The sequence below is a fragment of the Silurus meridionalis genome, chromosome 17 (assembly GCF_014805685.1).
Source record: "Silurus meridionalis isolate SWU-2019-XX chromosome 17, ASM1480568v1, whole genome shotgun sequence".
Taxonomy (NCBI): Eukaryota; Metazoa; Chordata; class Actinopteri; order Siluriformes; family Siluridae; genus Silurus; species Silurus meridionalis.
Window position 1 is genome coordinate 3,684,309 of NC_060900.1, and position 21,094 is coordinate 3,705,402.

Consider the following 21,094-nt stretch of genomic DNA (forward strand, 5'->3'; position numbering starts at 1 on the left):
GAACAGTGGTGAACCGGTGACAGGGTCATAGGTGGCTAAGATGGCTCATTGATGGCTCACCAAGTTGCTGATGAAATTAATGCTGTTAATGCTCAACAAGTCAGAAATGTCTTGGCAGCAAACGAGGGCTAACACAATAATAAGCAGGTGGCCATAAAGTTATGCCTGATCAGTGAATATGGTCACAAGGCAAGGGCAAGGACAAGGACAAGGACAAGGGAATCTGAATATGCATGGACTTTTAAAGGGGGCGTTCATGCTCCAATTTTCATACCTTTAACTTCCATTTATACGTAGGCAAATTCTGGAGACGTTTCGCATTTTCACTGCGTTCCAAAGTTCATATTTGGTGAATTCTAAACTCCGAAATCGTATCACGTGAAAATCTCTCTATTGCGTGACCTCTCCACAAAACGCAAAATGATTAAAGAACTGATTATAGAGCTGCTTTAGCGTCCCTCTTTACATAACGCAGCTTTCAATTAAATCGAAGTCAAAATACAAGTGGCCTGTTTCGTCGACGCGCACAGGAACAGATAATCCGTTTAAACTCTGGCATGATGTTATATCCAGTTGCTAAAACCATATTCACAGCAGGTCTCCTCAGACATCTTGCATGCTGAAAGGGTGACACCCCTTAAACTGATAAACCAACCAATTCATATATTTCATATAGAAGATTCAGATTTTTCTAATTTAATCAACCATAACTGATGAAACACACCTGGATCTGTCTCTACGGTCAAAAGAGCCACATCATCATCCTCATCTGAAAGAGGGCTGAGATTGCCTGAGAGTGTATTTAGTGTACTCCACCTGTAGTAATAAAAATAACAATAATATAGAAGTATGTGAAAGTAGAATATTGTCTTACTTATATTAGATAAAGGCAAATGATAAACACACATTACTTAACATTATTAGCATCAGAAAAACATTTGTGAGTACGTTACCATTTTGGACAGGCGTTAGAGTGGGCAGGGGTGCACCGATTCCAAATGCAGAGAGCAGCAGGCATTAGAATGGACACCCAGAGCCAGCAGCAACTCACGATGAGAGACATGAACAGACTAAAGTCATGCACCGCTGGTATCTGCATACATAATGTATAAAGAGGAGCCAAGCTGCTGAGTGTCAAATATACTTCAAATTATGCAACTTCTTTTGTGTCTTTCTTGTCATGTTTTATAATTCCCACTATTTTCATTTTCATGTACTGAATAAACATGAGCTAAAGGTTGGAAAGTCTAAAAAACAAACAAACAAAAAAAAACACCTGATCATTTTATTAATGTCTCATTGCGGTGTTATTACAGCTTATTTAATTACTCTCAATCTTCTGAGATTCAAAAGTGTGTCCCATTTGCATTACCTGGAGTATTTATCTATTCTATACAGTCAATTATCGAGACTTCTCGTTGTCTTTTCTACTATGGTCCAGGAGACTTTTAACACTGTGGCGTCATGGCCCATTTTATTGCTTAATTAAGAAAAAAATCCAAAGTATTTGATGTTAAGAATGTTTTGAGACATCAGAATTTTTCTTTATACTTAAATAATAAATAGATATATATTTTCAAATCAAAAGCAATCATTTTGTATTTTTGTATAATTCTTTATTGGATTTTCAAAGTGGTAGTTATTTGTATTCAGACAGCAGGCTTTTATCCAAGTCCTTTTAAGCAATCGATTCCTACACATCGAGTGTCTTTGATGTTAGGCAAAAGACACAAAGCGCAACATATTTATTAAAAATTGTCTTTATTTCTTTTTCCACCTCCCCATTTTGTACGCCACTGGGCCACAGCTATTGTTGAGGAATGTTAAGACCATTGTTTCTGTTTAAATGTATAAAACCAAAGTAAAAAAATGTTTGGATGAACATAAATTGATTCAATTAATACAGTAACCTGGGCCAACCATAAATGGAAATGATCAATGGTCAGTGGCGCAGCTGATATTGGTTCAAGCTGTTGTATCAGTACCTGAGAGAAGGCGTTGGCTGCATAGGCGGCTGCTGTGGTGAAGGAGGTGAGGAAGGTGGCTCGGCTTGCCGTCTTTACCGTATGGATCATACGCTGCTCAGCTCCTGCGACATGAGCTGCCTGCCTGAATGTACTGATAAACACAAACACATCATCCACCCCTAGGAAAAAATGAGAAAAGGAAAAAGGATTGAGAGGATTTTATTTGAATGAAATAGGCTTAAGAAGCACAAGAGTTCTACAGCCATTCAAAAGAAGGCTTTCTGTGCCTTATAGAGCTTTTTTCCTCTAATAAAGGCTTCATGTCAATAGAAAACTCTGCGATTTGGGAATTTCCCCAAGCTACAGTGCTTTCGAAATTGGAAACTCTTCGCCTTGTGCTGAGCCGTTAAAGAATTTGATTGCAGCAGTCGCTCTTATTTTGTGATGATCATGTGTTGAATACGGTTGGCTGAATACTGACAATGTAATAGTGGAGGACAGACTTTATAAGAGATGTACTGTAGATAGTATTTCAGTTTTATGGAATCAATTTAGGAGAATGTTGTTGGGCAATATTTCAGTTAAAAGATGACCTACAGCACCAACTTTATATTATTCAAAACTAGAATTTTTTAAATCCATGGTGAAGTGACTGTGTTTATATAGAGTTATAAACATCAGTTGACTTTAAATGGGTGGAATTTGGGAGCATTTGTTGAATATAGTTACAACATTTAAGATGCAATGAAACCGGCAAAAAATACATTAATAGTCAATAGTCAAATGAAAACTTTTGAAGGGTAAAGGACATTGCATTCACTTTAAGGAAGAAGGACTTTGCATTCACAGAATGATTTACTAAACCCTGAATACTGGATTTACAGTACTAAAGGAGAAAGGACCCCAATTCACTGAAGGGGAAAGGACACAGGATTCACTAAAGGAGAAATAATATGGGATTCACCGAAAGGGAAAGGACACAGTATTCACTGCAGGGAAAAGGATATGGGATACACTAAAAAAAGGGGAAAGAACAGGGAATTCCCTGAAGGAAAATGGACACCAGTTAACTGAAGGTGAAAGGACCCTACAGGGGATTGGCCACTGGATTTACTAAAGGGAGACACTGAAGGGTGAAAGAACACTGAAATCACTGAATGGGAAAGGACATGGAATTGACTAAAGGGGAAGGACATATGATTCTATGAAGGGTTAAAGGACTTTCAGTAAACAAGAAAGGATACACGATTTACAAAAAAAAGCTTGATGAGTTGATGACATTCAAGTTTGGAAATTCTGGAAAAAAAAACCGCCTTATATTTTTAGTATTGCTATTACAGCTTATTTAAACCCTTTCTGTTTAAATCTTTTGCGATGCTAAACGTCTGGAAGCATGTGGCTCATTTACAGTCTCCAGTGTTTTTAGCTATCCGATACAGTAAAGGCTCATGACTTGTCAATTTGTTTTCTGTTATGGTTCCAATAACTTTTATATTTAAACAAAACGGTGGCATCATTACACCTGAATATTTTCTATTTAATATTAAAAGCCTTCCATTATTCCGCGTAAAGACCTGTTTTAAATACAGCTTGATAAAAAAACAACACTATTGGAACTTCATAGTTCAGCAGTAAAAAAAAATGATTTTTTGATTTGGCTTAAACCAGCATTCCTTTTGTATTTCTTTTCATTCGCTATTGGATTTTCAACATTAGAGTTGATTGTACTTTAAACAGCAGGCTCCTCAGGCTCAGCAAGCATAACAGCCAGCAGCGTTACAGTGCTCACTTTCGTATTGTCTCGATTTGTTTACCTTTCCATGTGTATTTTGTTTTCTTTTTATGTCTGGTCTCCACCTATGTTTTGTCTGTGGTTGTCTCCATCATGTGTTTCTATTACTGGCACATGTTTACAGTTTACCCTTGATTTGCTTAGATTGTCTTTTGTTTGGTCTCGTGCTTTTGTTTTCTCATCCTGCTCTGTCCCATATTTTGTGTTTTTTTTCTTTGCCGTTTGCTGATTGCCTTACCTCTGCCTGTGTATTGTTTCTGATTCTAATTCATGTTTCAGATTTGTATGCCTGGTCCATGAATAAAACGCTTACCCGCACTTGGATCCATCTCACCTACAGTCTTTAAGAAAAGAAAATGCGGAAATACCCTTGCAATTTGGAAAAACTCATCTGTAAACACTTACCAATGCCGATAATTATGAAGGCTGCCACACCGTTAAGAATGCCCAAGTACTTCACCCTGAACATGACATGATAGAGGAACAGAGCCACCAAGCAGCTCAGGCCAATACTAGCCAAGCCAAAAAATGTCAGAAACACTACACAGAAAAAAGAAAAGAGTAAAAGAGGTTCAGTTTAATGAACAAAATGTAGGTGAAAGGAAGCCAGGAAAGAAAGTAATGCTGCTGCGCCATAACAGACTGATCATTTTTACTTGTAATATGGTCTTGGTATTGTTTAATAGGCTTTCCAAAGGTTTATATTCTCATTGATTGTGTTAGAAGAGCTTTTGAGGATATGCTAGTAACAATCTTGCGCTATTTCCCCAAGCTCACAATGAAAGACTCATAGGCTGAGGTTGAGGTTATGCTAGAAATTAAAGTCTTCAACCTAAACAGAGTAAAATATACTAAATATAGTAAAATGCTATTTATTATATAGTGTCTGCTGCTGAAAGAAACGATTTCATAAGTAATCTTACCCACTCACAACCGATTTAATCAAATGGAAAAAATATTGTGTGCAAACCTTACATGAGAAAGAAGTCAGGATATAGACCAGCACTGCTATACAGGCACCACTGAATAAAGCCAGCAACATGTCGCTGTGGAATGTCCTTCTGACCTCATCATCAAAAAGCTCGGTACCCCCATAAAGTACCTTCACCTTGCTGTGAAAGAGATGGAGAGACACAAAAGAACAGCAGGGTGGAGATATATGGGTAAGAGAAAGAGCAAATTGACCATGAACAAGATTTAAGGCACAAAAAAAAGATGGAAGAGATATTAGCATGGACAAAAAAAAAGATTACCCAGCATGGGCAGTCTGAAATTATATTATTAGATCACTGCATATACTAGGCCTAATTCAAGGAATAATTGTTTGGAACCCCTATTATAGCACCTTTGGCTTGCTGAAATGGGGATGAAGAGTGTAGTGGAAAGAACTGCAGTAAAAATGGCAAAGACAAAAGAATAGAGCAATTAAACTAGGAAAATGATTTGCTCCACATATGCAAATACATTATACCTAAGACTTTAGTCTTAGAAAATAAGGGTTTTTGACCTCATTCTATGGTGAATTGGAGGCTGCCTAAAATGTATGTTTTTCTGCTTTTGTACTTTCCACTTGTCAGAAAAGACAATTCACTGAAGAGGAAAATATATGCGATTTACTGACAACGAAAGGACATAGGATTCACTGTGGGGGAAACAGTCACTATATTCACTGACAGGAAAATGCCACTGGATTAATTGAAGGGGGAAGGACACAAGATAGATTAAAAATGCAAAAGATATTTACTGAATTTCCTGCAGGGGAAAGTACACAGGATTCAGTAACAGGGAAAGTATACAGGATTCACTAAAGGAGAAAAGACAAGGGATTCACTGAAGGAGAAAGGACTCTAATCACTGAAGGGGAAAGTACATGTGATTCACTAAAGGGGAAAGGACCCCAATCACTGAAGGGGAAAGGACATAGGATTCACTATAGGGGAAAGGACCCCAATCACTGAAGGGGAAAGGACATGGGAATCACTAAAGGGGAAAGGACATGGGATTCATTAAAGGGGTAAGGACCCTAATCACTGAAGGGGAAAGAACACGGGATTCACTGAAGGGAAAAGGACACGGGATTCACTGAAGGGGAAAGGACACGGGATTCACTGAAGGAGAACGGAAACAGGATTCACTGAAGGGGAAAGGACACGGGATTCACTGAAGGAGAACGGAAACAGGATTCACTGAAGGAGAAAGGACTCTAATCACTGAAGGGGAAAGTACATGTGATTCACTAAAGGGGAAAGGACCCCAATCACTGAAGGGGAAAGGACATAGGATTCACTATAGGGGAAAGGACCCCAATCACTGAAGGGGAAAGGACATGGAAATCACTGAAGGGGAAAGGACATGGGATTGATTAAAGGGGTAAGGACCCTAATCACTGAAGGGGAAAGAACACGGGATTCACTGAAAGGGGAAAGGACCCCAATCACTGAAGGGGAAAGGACATGGGATTCATTAAAGGGGTAAGGACCCTAATCACTGAAGGGGAAAGAACACGGGATTCACTGAAGGGAAAAGGACACGGGATTCACTGAAGGGGAAAGGACACGGGATTCACTGAAGGAGAACGGAAACGGGATTCACTGAAGGGGAGAGGACCGCAATCACTGAAGGAAGAGGACACAGGATTCACTAAAGGGGAAAGGACACGGGATTCACTAAAGGGGAAAGGACACGGGATTCACTGAAGGGGAAAGGACATAGGATTCACTGAAGTGGAAAGGACACGGGATTCACTGAAGGGGAAAGGACATCAGATTTACGGAAGGGGCTAAGGACACAAGTTTCACTGAACAAGAAAGGATCCAAGATTTACAAAATAAGACTAAGATGCAGACTTTCAAGTGTGAAAAGTCTGAAAAAAAACAGCCTTATAGTTTTATTAAGGCTATTACTGCTTATTTACTAAAGGGGAACGGTCACTCAACTCGCTAAAGGGAAAGTATACAGTGTTGACTGAAAGGGCAAAGGACATGGAATTTACTGAAAGGGGAATGGACACAGGATTCAGTAACAGGGAAAGGACACAGGATTCACCGAAGGGGACTGGACTGAAGAAAAAAGTACATGGGATTCATTAAAGGGAAAATGACACAGGATGTGAAAGGTGCCACAAACTTCAGTTAGGTACATATAGACTTGAAGCTTTGAATTCCAGTTAGCGATGTGGGCAACTCTTACATTATTCAGAATACTACAAATAGCATCTTCTGATATGACTGTTCTCAGGGATGTAATACAGATTATCTTAATTACATCTTGGCTCTTTATTATCCAATCTTAAAGGGATAATTATTTTTATTGAGGCAATTATATAATTTTATTATCTATAGGGTGATTTATTCAAAATTACTTGGTTATAAAGAAAATAATGTGAAAGTCAAGGCCTTTGTTTCAAAAACCTGTCAAAAAGGCATTCTTGTTAACCTCAGGGTTAAGTTGCATGTAGGACTAGTAATAACAAGGATTCTCAGTGTTCTGGAAATATTGGAAACTGGTTCTCACAGTTTGTTGGAGAAGCTTTGAATTGATCAAGAGTCTTTTTAACTTTTGAAATTTTATGTTCTGTAACCAAAAAAAGTGAAATCCTAGAATACTTTTACTTATTTGGGACAACTGATTGGATGTAAGTAAACTAAATACACCAAGTGGCATGCTTAATCATTTATTGATCTAAACCCATACCTGGAGATCCCAGGAGCAGTCTTTTAGACTTTTTCCTACCACAATTAGTTAAATCTATCTGGTTGAATCTGTATCAAACCTGGTGGACTGCTGAGCCAGAATACCAGCATACTGGACCACAAAATCCCTGAATCTTTGTCTCTGCTCCAGGGGCCGATCCTGTAGAGAGTAGAAGGATGGCAGTGGTGCTCCGAAATGGATTTCGCTGCGGAGGAGGGAGGACTGAAGGCTGTCTGGAGTGAGTGTCTCATCCACATACCAATAAAACTGGGGGTGGGTGATTGCCAGACTCAAAGCACCTGGATCAACAAAGAGGATTTCAATTTTCAAGATTTAGCTTAACAGCAGTAGTGTTATGATTTCAATATAAAGTTTAACAGTGTTGGGCTTTGTTATATGAGCAAAAACAAAGCAACAAGGAGTATAGATTGTTTTTTATAGAATATTCAATACAAAATAATGATGGTAACCAATAAAAGTCAGCAAAGTTTGACTCACCTTGTATATCTGCCAGGTCTGAGCCCATGCCATCAAAGTAGATCTTTCCTCCTCGCTCACTGGGGAAAAGGTAGGAAAGGAGAGAGCTGGGGGGTGAGCAGTACGAAGGCCCCAGAGGAATGTCCCTCAACACTTCTAGAGGCTTCCAGCAAAATTGCTGGAATTGTGGATGTTGCATGAGAAGTCGTTCCACTTTGTGGATGGTGTGAAGACGCTCCGCCGTGAAGATGTTATTGTCCTGGTCACCTTGAGCCACAAACACAAGCTCTATCCTCCAGAGAGCCTGTGTTTGAAGGTAGGAGTAACCTGTGAACCTTGGCTTTCGGACAAGTGTCGAGCTTTTTTCATCTTGTTTCTCACCATTTAACATTTTGGTTCTCAACATTTGCACAGTTGTCGTGTTAATTTTGTCATCTGGCTTTTGTGCTGCTTCAAATGTACCCTTTCTACCTCTAAAAACCTCGGATAGTTGTGTCTGATTGGCCACTTCTGCCTGTTTTGTTTGTCTGTTTAATTTCAGCAAGAGGAAATCCCTAAGGGCATTTGAATCAAAATCAAACCCTTCTGCATCACGTCGGTGTCGATCCCAAGACCCTAACTGGCTTTTCAGTGCAACAGTGAGTGCATCGAAGCGTTCTGCAGATGAATGGCTCCTGACTTCAAAGGCACTGTAGGAGAGATCAATGTCCAGTGGCTCACAGTAAACAAACATGTAAGCAGAAAGAGTTAAAGGAAGCAGAAAGCCTACAAAAAGAACCACTCCGCTGGCCCAGGGTCGAGTGTAAATCCACCCCACCCCCCACCACAATCCTCTACAGACTGGCTCTCGCCTGATAACTTCAACCCCTTCATCACAAGCTTCTTTCTCTTCTTCATCATTTTGTTCCTCATACTCACTAAAGTCCCACATAGCCTGGAGCAACAAGGGTTCATCATCTGAATCCATGATATTATATAGACAAACAGGCAGTTATTTCAATGCTGGCCTGGTGTACTCGTCTGTTATCTCCACATACAGTAAAACGGCAATAAAACAGGTATGAATTACGCAGCAGTCTCCAGAGAGGGCCAGGTGATTCGTAAATGGTTGCTCTTGAGGACAAGGACACGCTCGTTAATTCCGTCTTTCACTAGACTGCTGGAGCACTGCCTCTAGCCTTTGAATCCTGAGGAAATAGAAAAATGAGAAGAGTGTGAGAAAATGTGTGAAAACCAGGTCTCCAGGGGCAACACGAAAGCGCAGGCTGAGTTCATCGTTTGGCTTAGGATGCCAAACACTGAGCACATGTGTATCTGTGAAGATAAATTTCTGTTCCTCGTAGCCGCTCTGTCATATCAAGAGTGAAAGGATAAGGGCTTGAAAAAATGCTGGCTGTGAAAGATTCATGCCATCAAAAGATGGCTGGTATGTATTTATCTGCAAGGGCACAAAGCTTGAACAGCGCTCAATTGTTATTATTAAGCTGAAACTACCTGAAACTTTTTGCTTGCCATGAAAAATGTCAGAATTGTGCAGTTACATTCCTGCTCAGTGAAAATGTACAAATGAAAAAGGGATAAAAAATAATCAACAGAATGGCTTTTTGAATACGCATTTAATAAATAATGCGTATTTAAGCAGCTTATATTATTGTCAGACAGAAGAACGTGCTGGAAACTGAAGCGCGGTAAATTATGTTTAATGAATTAGAAAGCAGAAGCAGAAAACGCAAACCAGAGTATAGGTCCAGGTATAGTAAGTCCTGGTAAAGTCAAGGAGCAGACACCAGCTAAACAGAGTCCTGTAACTATGAAACCAAGCTGCTACACGTAGTGTAGGTAGCTTTGGTAATCCAGCAGTGTTCGTCAGCCTAAACTGTAGAACAGACAATGTGCTTGGTGGCGAACGGAGGTTATATAGCCTGGAGGCTGATGAGCTCCAGGTGTAGATGATTAGTATGTAGGAGAGCTGCTTGGAGTGATAGGTGGGTTCTGTGAAGGTGTGGCTGGTGGATCCCTGACAATTATACAGCTTGTTTCATAGGATCTGATGTGCAGTGATGTTAAGTATTTGAGTAAATGTTCTTCGTTACTGTACTTTAGTCATTTTTTTGGCTACTTTCAATTGAGCATCAAAAATATAAGCAACTTTGACTCTCTACTTAACTACATTTATTGTTCAATATATATGTTTATTTATTTATTTTTAAAGATAAGATAAACCTTTATTCGTCTAACAATGGGGTAACGTCCATGTACAGCAGCAAAGAAAAAATGTGCAAATATGAAGCAGAAACTACTGTAATTTAATTAGTTAATTGAAGATCCTTTTTGAAAATTGCTTTACTAATGCTACTACTAAGTGTTGTTCAAATTAGATACTTTAAAACTTTTACTCATGTCATATTGTAATGGAGAAAGTTTTGCACTAAGGAATCTATACTTTTAATCAATAATAATTTTTTTTAGGTACTCTTTACACCTCTGCTGAGGTCTCAGGAGATAATGTCTGACTGTTGTCGGATAGACTTATGATATTATAAAGTAGATATTTTAATATTTATAAAATTTTGTAATTTCAATATTAAAACCAAGTACATAAAACACCCAAATGCATTGTGGGGAAACAAGGATGTTTTTTCGGATTGCTCCACAAAATTGAAATTGGGTCAGATTAAAAGGGTTAAGGAATCCAAGGCCATTCAGACATTCGCTTTCAGTGGCGGGTATTCCCATGTGTGCGCAATGAAAAATTGTCGGGCTATGCTCAGGGGAGGCAGCCGTGTATAGAAAGCCTTGTATCTTAATCCCTGTATCTCTTTCCTGCAGAGAGTCAGTATTTTGCACCCCTTCGTCTGGTTCGGGTGGAGGATCGATGCTTGATTTAGGTGTTAAAGAATCTCCCCTGGCATGCTAGTGGGCCGCTGAGACACTAATAAGCATTCCGGGACAAATATCAGAGTCCTGGAACGCACTCGAAGCAATCTTTCAACATATCGGTATAAACCGCTCGACATGCCAGCGATAAGTGTACATTAGCAAACCTCTTTGGAAACGTTCATCAGTCACCCTGACATATTCGGTGATAAGAGTTCACAGTGAGTATATCTGTACACATCTGCAGACTTGATTCGCAAATAAAGTAGTGAAAAATAAAAAAGAAAGAAGGAAAGACAGAAAGAAGGAAAGGCAGATAGGAGTTATCATGAGCTATACGGATGGTTGTGAATAATTAAACACTGCTGTTTTTGAGTCTCAACATTGTTCGCTCTTGCTCAAATATTCAATACAGTTAGAGGCACCTTGAGTTTTACGATGCTGCTGTCACATGTTCTCTTTCCATTTTGACAGCTCGGATACTATTACACTGATTGTGAAGCCTGATTCACAATTGACTTTATACCTTCCGGGAATCTTGTTGTAGTCTGAGACCAGGCTATTTTAGGGTAATCATTTACCTCCTGCTTTGCCGACCACTGTCGGTCACTTAATGTTAAATTAGTAATGAAATAACTAATGGTAGTGTGTTAAGCTCTGTGAAGTGCTTGTGAAGATAACAGTGTCTGTAGGTGAGCGATTTCACAATTGCAGTGCTTGTATCTTTTAAAAGTGGGATCGTTTTGCACAGCATTTTTAAAGCAACAGTATCACCTGGGTGTCTACTGGGTATTTAAGCTTGCAGAGATGAGTGTTTTACAGATGTAATTAACAACTATCCATGCTAAAGGCACAAAGGCATAAAATGTGTTTTAATCATTTAATCATCAACTGTCACCTTTGGTGATGACATAAGGTTTTGGATAAAATACATGTCACGGGATGCCACGTTCCAATTTCAAGTTTCTGTTTATATTTGGAGAACATGCTAACACATTATGTACATTTAGGTTAAATACTCAAAGGTAAACTGAACATACATCAATAGATTTTCATATTTTAAGGCCAGGCAATTCCAATTGGACTGTGGTTCATTGGAACCAACTTAACAACAAGTCAATGAGCTTAACTGTACATCCAAGCTCTGTAAATGTTATTCAGAGAGCAAACTGTTATCTATCATGAAATGGCCTGCCCAGTCACTGCACCAAAATCCTATTGAACTGCTTTAGAATGAACTGGATTGCAAGGTCAGAAAGAACTCTCCAAGCAAGGAAACACCTTCGGCAAGTTTGACCAAAGGAATGGCAAAGTATTTCAGTTAGAAACAAACTGTCCAGATGGCAAGAGTGTGTAAAGCTGTTATTCATGCTATTTTTCATTGAAAATAAAGTGTAACATCTGTACATTTACATATTTTTGGTCAAAGAAAATCTTTATAAAATTAAGTTGCCTAGTTTGCTGCATATGAACAATAGGGAACATGAATGTGCCTCCCAAAAAAGTCAAATAATGAGCTGGGACTTCCAAAATACTGATACATTTCGTTATGTCTATTAGAAAAATACTATATAATTTCTAATAAAAGTATAATATTTTAATTACTATAGAATAAACTGTCACATACGCATATATGTACATAATGTACTTGTCCGTGATTTGAAGTAAAAAAAATAAAAAAAAAACACTTACTATATAGAGCCTCCAACATTTCCACCAGCTATTTCAGCAGTATGAATCCATTCATGCATCCAGAAATGACTAAAAGGCTGCGCTGAATCCGAGGCAACGCACCGTCACCAATCAGCTTAAAGGAGTATGTGCTCTTAAAAAGGCATTTGTTTGTCTATAAACACCTCGGGCTGTGCAACGCAGCATCTGTCTGCAACGTGGACTCACAGTTTAACATCTGGTTGAGCATTTCGCTAGTGAAAAGGATAAATTCTTTACAGCACAGGATGCTGCAGAGATAGACAGACAATCACAACTGCATGCAGTTAAAAGAAAGAAAGAAGAGACTCTAAAGAAACTGAAGAATGTGTTGTCATTCACCCACCTTGCTGTGAGATTGTAAGTGGTGTTTTTTTTATTAATCACTGAAGATACACTATATATATATATATATATATATATATATATAATCACGATAATTATTATACAGTGGTCCTATTATTATTGCTAGATAATGCTGCGTTCCTGCTTCTATATAAAGCATTACTGTATTATTATATGTTATTATTCTATAAATGTTTATATGTGCCTGATCTGAACTGTTGGGTTAAAACGTACTGGTTTAAATCAAGACGTCACAGAACCAGTCACCAAACCTCACAACCAAATGAATGAATGAATGAATGAATATAAGAGCACCATCAATCAATTCCACTACTGCCATGTCTGAAATCAATCTAATGAATGAACACAACTGCAGTGATTCTTAGCCAGATCTACAATATAATCAGCATGTTAATGATATTTTACCCGCTGTTCCACCTCCACTACTGGCCCCAGCGCATGAAACGAGTGCAGGCTCCAGATGGCTCCAGATTGAATTCGGATTTGAGGAAAAAAGAAAGTGCCAGCTTTTGGCTCGGTTTTACCTGTTTGCACTGCAGGCAAAAACAAAATTAAAGAACGAGTCACAAAGTAAAGTGAGGAAAGATCGAGGAGAAAGAGCATGATAGCAGGAGAAAGAAGAATAGCAAAAGGAAAAAAAAAAGAAAGAAGGAAAGAAAAACAATAGTTCCTATGGTTACTTTTATAGATCAAAGTATTGGGACACCTGTGGAAAACACATTGGTGTTTTACATTCTATAGCGCTCTGACCTCGACCTTATTCAACACCTTTGGGATGAATGTGAACGCTGACAGCATCCTAGGCCTCCTCGCCTCACCTACAGCAATACCTGACTACTAACACCCTTGTGTCTGAATGAGCACATTCTCAATAATCACAATCGAAAATCTCGAGAGAACTCTTCCCAGAAGAGTAGAGGTGATTAATAAATTGATAATATATACGAAAGTGTACATACAAATTGAAAACAAAAATTCAAATACAAAATTTTCTTAAGAACACAAGATATATGTCTAAGAACATATTTCTATATATCTATAAAAACTATTGCTATAAAAACATCCAGATTTCTGTAAAGCTGCTTTGTGACAATGTCTGTTTTTAAAAGCAATACACAAAAAAAACCTTATTACTATTTACAGCCAGGTGTCAAGTCACAGCTAATGATTTATTGTTCTCTATTCTCAAGGTCACATGATTCAATTGAAAAAAGTTTGGGGTTGTCCTGGTTGAAAACAATGCCCCTTTTTTTTGTTTTGCTTCTCCTTCCAGAGAGTCATACTGTAGATAAAAGGTTTTGATCCACAAAGCAGTCTAAAGAAGTTCTTGGTGTGAGGATGGAGCTACAATGCAATATTTATCGAGCTCTGCTCAAGGTTGAAGAGCGACTTTAGAAGCTTGAAGGTTTTTGTCATTTTGATTATTTCATTTATTTAGTTATATTTTGCAGATTTACAATTGACCTAGTCAGCTCTTTATTAAGTTTGATACAAAACACATGGAGGCTTACGGTTATAGCAAAATCAATACATGATTATAATGGATGATTTTCCAGTAAGAGCACGCATTAGGAGTTTTTTGGACTGCGGCTAATTAGAGCCAATTTCACCATACAACCGGACAATGAGTTGAAGTGTATGTCCAAACAAAATGCCCAGTCACTGCTAAATCCTATGGAATTGCTCTGGGATGAACTGGATCGCAAGGTCCAGTCTAAAAAATATCATAGCGAAGAACACTTTGGTAAGTTTTACAAGAGGTAAAGTATTTCAGTTGAATGTTTGGAGAAACGAACTGTCCGGAGTGTCCAAAACTTTTATACATGCTAAGGGAAATAAAAAATAAATAAAAATTAAAGAATTAAAATCTTCATACTGTTAAATTACCTAGCTTACCTAGCTTGTTAAAGTGTAGCTTGTCCTCCTCCTTTTCTCTAAAGATGTCCGTCTATTTCTTTTCTTTTATAAATGATCTATTAAGATTTACTTACAGAAAGTCTAATTCATCATAGTTAAAAAAATAAAATAAAATTAAAATCCACAATTAGGCCTAGTTCATGTAGAGCGTTTGAAAAGCAAGTCCCTGCGAATTAGCCGTTACTATAGAAACAAAGATATTTTCAAAGGCATTAATATCAATTTGCAATTAGATTGAATTGAGCGACGAAGTCGAGAGTATCCGTTAATCCCTCATCGTGACAAGCAACGAATTTCTAATCAACTTTACGTTCAATGGCTGTCAAGTTTACGAATTGCGACACGTTTCGAAATCCGAAGAGGCGTACAATTGAGGAAATTTACATCAAGGGACTTCAAATCTGTTCCATTCTCTGAAACATGGACTTTTGACATACACTTATAAATATACTGTAATTATGAACATTTTCCCCCAGGGGGAAAGGATGCGAGTAATGGCTCTGGTCTGATTTACTGCGCCTCGATCATCCGACGAGCACAATCCTGAAAAGGAACCATGCTATGTGAGCTATCTATATAAACACTACACCGCTGTGCCGGAGATATTTCAGAAGATTTTGGGCTTTGACTGACAGCGGGGGTCTGAGCTGTTATCAGGCGTGATGGCGTGTTTTGTTCTGCTCGCTGGTGAGATTTAGTCTCCCGTAGCATTCTATTTGGCCCAGCCAGGAGCAACACACTCTCTCCGCGTGTCACCAGAGTGACAAGGGACTGGATATGTGTGTGTGATTGACAGGTGAGAACATCGTGGAGAAAGATGGTACAGATTGAGGCGGGGTCAGGTGCATAATAATGACAAGGAAGATTCATTTTATGTGATTTATGTGAGTAACGCATGGCTATGTGTCAAAAAATAAGGAATAAGGCATTCCAGCATGTTCTGTTCCATCACATTTCAACTACAGCTCTTCACCTCTCTAGGGACTGAGAAAGACAAACATAATCTCAATGATCATTTAGCTAAAGAAGAGTTATTGAGATTATATATAAAAATCAGTATCCGGATATGATATGATAGTTCTGGAACCTTTTAACTTAAAAAATGGAACCCGTATAGGTTATATATATATATATATATATATATATATATATATATATATATATATATATATATATATATATATACACAACTATACTACAAAATGGACAAAAGTAGTGGAACATGAATTTTTCAGCTATATGTAGTTCTTCCCCAAATTGATCACACAAATTTGAAGGCACACAATAGTATCGGATGTCTTTTGATGTGGTAGCATAAACTTTCCCCTTAATTTAAACCAGGAGACTCAAACCTGGTCATGCATGACAATGTCCCTGTGCACAAAGCCAGCTCTATGAAGATATGGTTTACATGGGTTGCAGTGGAAGATCTTGGGTGACCTGCTATAGAGCTCTGACCTCAACCCTATTAAACTTCTCTGGGATGAATTAAAATACTGACTGCAGCCCAGGCCCAGGCCCCCTACAGTACATCAGTACTTGACTTTGCTAACACCCGTATGGCTGAATGAGCACAAATCTCCACAAGCACATCTGGTGGAACATCTTTCCAGAAGAGTAAAGGTTTTTAATAACAAATGGGGATTAAATGTGAAATGAGATGTTCAAAAACACATAAAAATAATGTGTTAAAATCTTATGTTAAAATATCTTATGTTTAAAAAAGGCATTTTTGAATTATTTGCACATGGTTCATATATAGTATTTTTATAAAAAAATGTTTTTTTACATTTAACTTTTCATTAGAAATTCCATTATGTGATGTTCCCTGAAACCAGACATTTATTCACTATGCAAAAAAAAAAACATAAAAAATGAACAAGAAACAATTATTTATCATTCTGAAAAAAAGAAATAAATCACATGAGATTTTGAGATGTTTCTACATAGGTCATAGATAGTTTTTCCCCTACTTTGATTTTATAAAACTATATATCAATGCACAACCATTATTTTGTAATTAATAATTAAGACTATTTCTTCCTTTGTTCAAACTTGTGCTGTAAGAAATGCGAATAAAATTGTCACCTATTTTTCATAATGTTTTTGATTAAGAATTATAACAGACAACACATTTATTTACAGTTTTTTTTCTTAAATGCTTAAAATAAAAGTGTTTCTTAGTTGTGAGCTTTGTTATAATCCAAATGTAAAAAAAAAAAAAAAAAAAAAAAAATCACTGCCTGCCTTTCATGGCCAAACATCCATTCATGTGGTTCATCTTTTGTTGCTTGTAGAAATGTTCTGCTTTTTTCCCCCCAAAACCTCAATGCTTTCACTTCATCGTTCTGTTAGGGACAGACTTTGAAAAAGTCCCTTAATGTAGGAATGTGCATCTGATGTACTGCTGTATACAAATTCAGTACAGTACATGGTCTACACTAAATCTGTTAAAAATGAAGTATGGCTGTTACGTGGTATGAGCGGAGAAGGATTTGAGCGCAGATAAATGTATTTAATGTGCGACATGTAAAACATACAAAGCCTAGCAGTGAGACGCATTTTGAAAAACAGGCAGTTTTCAGAGTTACATGTCTTAAACGAAGCACATAAATTTGCTCCATTCCTTGATTAGTTCCTGTCATGTGATGGAAGAGAGTTAGCTGGTGACTAGTGTCCATTTCAGTTCCATAGGACTTCAGATTCCAGCAGCCATTACAGCTCCTTAACATGGCTACCTGGGATTCAACCTCCCAGAACAATCACACACCTACCAACCTGCAATTACCAGATAGAGCTCAAGGAAAGGGGTAGAGGGAACATCTGGTTTACTTTCCTTTACTTTCTTTTAATGTCCTTACTTTCTTTTAATGTCCATAGCAGAATGTTGTTGATGTTTTACAGGGCTTTTATCGAAAGCATTATGACATTTTGTTTGGTTTGTTGGTATGGAAATGCTTCACTGGGGTCACTGGAGATCGTGTTAACAATAGCATGTAAGCATTAAGTTGCAAAGCATATAGAGTATACTATATAAAGAAAGAGTGTTGAGTAACGGTAACATCATTGCGAATGATCCTTTATCTTAGAATTTTTACCATCTGGTCTGTGATATTGTGTTGCCAGGTGCTTGAAAAACAGGTCAAAAATATCTTTAATACGCAAAGCAATTGAATTCTTAAATTGCTCTGGATAAGGGCTCCTTCCAATTGCCGTAAATGCAGACACGGATTACCAATAACATGAAGATACGAAATGATCCACCAATCCACCATCATTTTTCTGAGCACATTTCTGGTGGCCCTCTGTACCTTCTTTTAAATCTTTCCACAATGAATGATGCCACAGTCATTCCATTCAACCCTCTAGCGATTCCCCCTAAAGCAATGTCTGAATAGGACCATCATCTAAGACTTATAATAGGGTGGATGTTTTTTCTTTTACTAAAAAATTCTAAGTGATTTATAGTGAAGTTAGATGGTGAAGATGCTGGACTTGAGGTTGAAGTAGAAATTCCTGCACCACTAAGCATCAACCATTACCTGGTCAGTTATATACAAGAGATAATTATATAGTGTCACTCTGGATAAGGGCGTCTGCTGAAATGCCATAAAAGTTAGTTATACAGTAGTTTAAAAAGCTAATGTAGGGATGCCGGATTATTCCGTAAATTATTATGCTGCTGTACACATTATAAATATAATAAATTATACAAATTATTTTATACCCATGATGATCCAAAGGAGCCATTTACATTTACAGAGCGTTCATAATATAAAAATTCAGATACATTTTTTTTTTTTTTTCACCTTACTTACTCAAATTTATTTGCCTATTCGATGCTACATTAAGTGCCGGAGTGCATTCATTATGAATCCATGCATACACTTTATCTTTCACAATCAAATTATTCATTTGACTTGCAGTTTTGTATCAGCTGCGTGTTTTTACTCTAAGAACAAAACTAATATCAAGTCATTATAAAGTCATTTTAGTAATTAATAAATGAAGACTTGAACTTGAAAAATGATTATAAATGATATTGTTTTTCCTCCTCAGTTAAAAAAAGCACTAATCCTCACTCTTTCGGGTAACACAAAGAGCTCACGTGATGAGACATAATAACCGCGTGATCAAAGCGAAGGTTTTGTACACATGAGGGTGAAAAATGCTTGTGTTTACGTCTCTCCTGTCAGTCATGCTACAGACAGAGCCATTTATTTTTACTGTTAAAAAAAACCCCTATAAACATGATAGATTTCATTGCAGAGAGGCAGTGCAACCCAATTCTATTGTTGAAGGGGGAAAAAAGGAGAAGGAAATAAAACATCTATAAATCTGGGAGCTGTTTTTTTTTCCCCACAAGAAAAATAAATCTGCTGTCTGCAAAGGGGACCTTGGAGCAATGTGTGGAATTTGATACCTTTCTGTTGGACTGATCATGCGGCTATTGAGTGGGGCCAAACACTGTGCACTCTATTGTTATTCTACTTTTATTTTATTTTTTTTTACCTTTTCTTATTATTAATATTAATAATAATTATTAATAATTCATTAATTCCACCTCTGTCTAGAGAGGCTACATTTGCCAATGGTTTGGCAATGGATTGGCGAGCCAATAGCATGTCTGTGAAATGAGTCTGGGTGCTTACCCCCCAAAAAATGTAATTATTATTACTATTATTAGAAGTAGTAGTAGTAATAGTAATAGCAATAGTAAATATTATTAGTGTTAATTATACCATTACATTGTAACTTACATAACACATTGATGCTACAAAAAAAAACAAAAAAAACAAGGGTCTTAAAAACAACAGAAATACAGGAAATAAAAATATTTAATATTTTTTTATTTAAAAATAAATAAATAAATGCAAATTGATTATATTATGATGAGCTTTTTTTTTTAGCTGCTTTCCATCAGCGGTTGCCACAACTTCCCCCCAAAAATGTAAATATTGTTATTATTATTATTATTATTATTATTATTATTATTAGTAGTAGTAGTAGTAGTAGTAGTAGTAATAGTAATAGAAATAACAATAGTAAATATTATTAGTATTTATTATACCATCACATTGTAACTTACATAACACGTTCATGCTACAGCTCAATAAAGAAAAACAAAACAATGGTCTTAAAATCAACAGAAATACAGGAAATAAAAAATATTTAATAATAGCAGTGACCCTTAAAACAAAAATTACAAAGTTAAAAAATGAATAAATAAATGCAAATTGATTATATTATGATTATCTTTTTTTTTTTTTACCTGCTTTCCATCAGCGGTTGCCACAACTTTCCCCCAGAAATGTAATTATTGTTATTATTATTATTATTATTATTATTATTATTATTATTATTATTAGTAGTAGTAGTAGTAGTAGTAGTATTAATAGAAATAGCAATAGTAAATATTATTGGTATTTATTATACTATTAAATTGTAACCTACATAACACGTTCATGCTACAGCTCAACAAGGAAAAACAAAATTTAAAAAATGGTCTTAAAAACAACAGAAAAACAAGAAATAAAATATATTTAATATTAGCAGTAATTCTTAAAATAAAAATTTAAAGTAAATTAAAAAAACAAACTGATTATATTATGATAATGTTTTTAGTTGCTTTCTATCAGGGGTTTGCCACAATGGATCATCACTATTGATTTTTTAAACAACTGAATTTTTGTGCCATGTGCCGTTCCTGGCTCAACCCTTCTCCTAATTTTGGGTTGGGACTGAAAGTGCGTTGGATTGTGCAACCCCAGGGGCTAGGGGCGGTTACCCTCAGAAATTTGGACCCCAATTTTCTGGCATGACAGATCACTAAAAGAGTGTAATGTAAAAGAAAGGTGAAAAATATAGAAAAACTATAGAACTGTGTTTTAACTGTGTTTGATTGGTCCATAGTCAGACACAAACATCAAAGTGCTTGAATAGTAATAATCCACAGTCCTGGTCTCATAGGGAAAAACTGAGAAGGTTGTCCCATGCTTCTTCAACATATTCAAAATCTTGAAAATATCTTGTCCTAACTATGCTTCTGAGAGGCAATTCATGTTCTTGTTCTTTTCTGCTTCTATAAAGCAACAGATTTGTAACACCATTTAGAAAAGCAACGTTTAGTAACTTTCAACAGAAAAAGCTCTCTTTGCCATTTGAGATATAATAAAAAAACAGCCATTATTATCATGAAAAGCTTGAGGCTTGTTGTTTCTTTGCCCACTTTCTATCAAGCACAACAAAGTGTTATGAAGAAACAGCAGCCGCAGGGGCCAAATTGTCAATATTC

General features: G+C 36.9%; 1 protein-coding gene across 1 annotated transcript in view; it reads right to left on the reverse strand.

The window, feature by feature from the left end:
• The window catches only part of disp3 (dispatched RND transporter family member 3), a 45,384-nt gene that overhangs the window by 17,801 nt on the left and 6,489 nt on the right, over positions 1-21,094 (reverse strand). Inside the window, exons 2-8 of the mRNA XM_046872120.1 lie at positions 7,951-9,116; positions 7,532-7,751; positions 4,735-4,871; positions 4,165-4,299; positions 1,986-2,146; positions 954-1,093; positions 725-816 (exon numbers count right to left, since the gene is read on the reverse strand). Of these exons, the coding sequence (XP_046728076.1) occupies positions 725-816; positions 954-1,093; positions 1,986-2,146; positions 4,165-4,299; positions 4,735-4,871; positions 7,532-7,751; positions 7,951-8,896 (1,831 nt within the window). The 5' untranslated portion in view covers positions 8,897-9,116. The remainder of the gene's footprint in view (positions 1-724; positions 817-953; positions 1,094-1,985; positions 2,147-4,164; positions 4,300-4,734; positions 4,872-7,531; positions 7,752-7,950; positions 9,117-21,094) is intronic.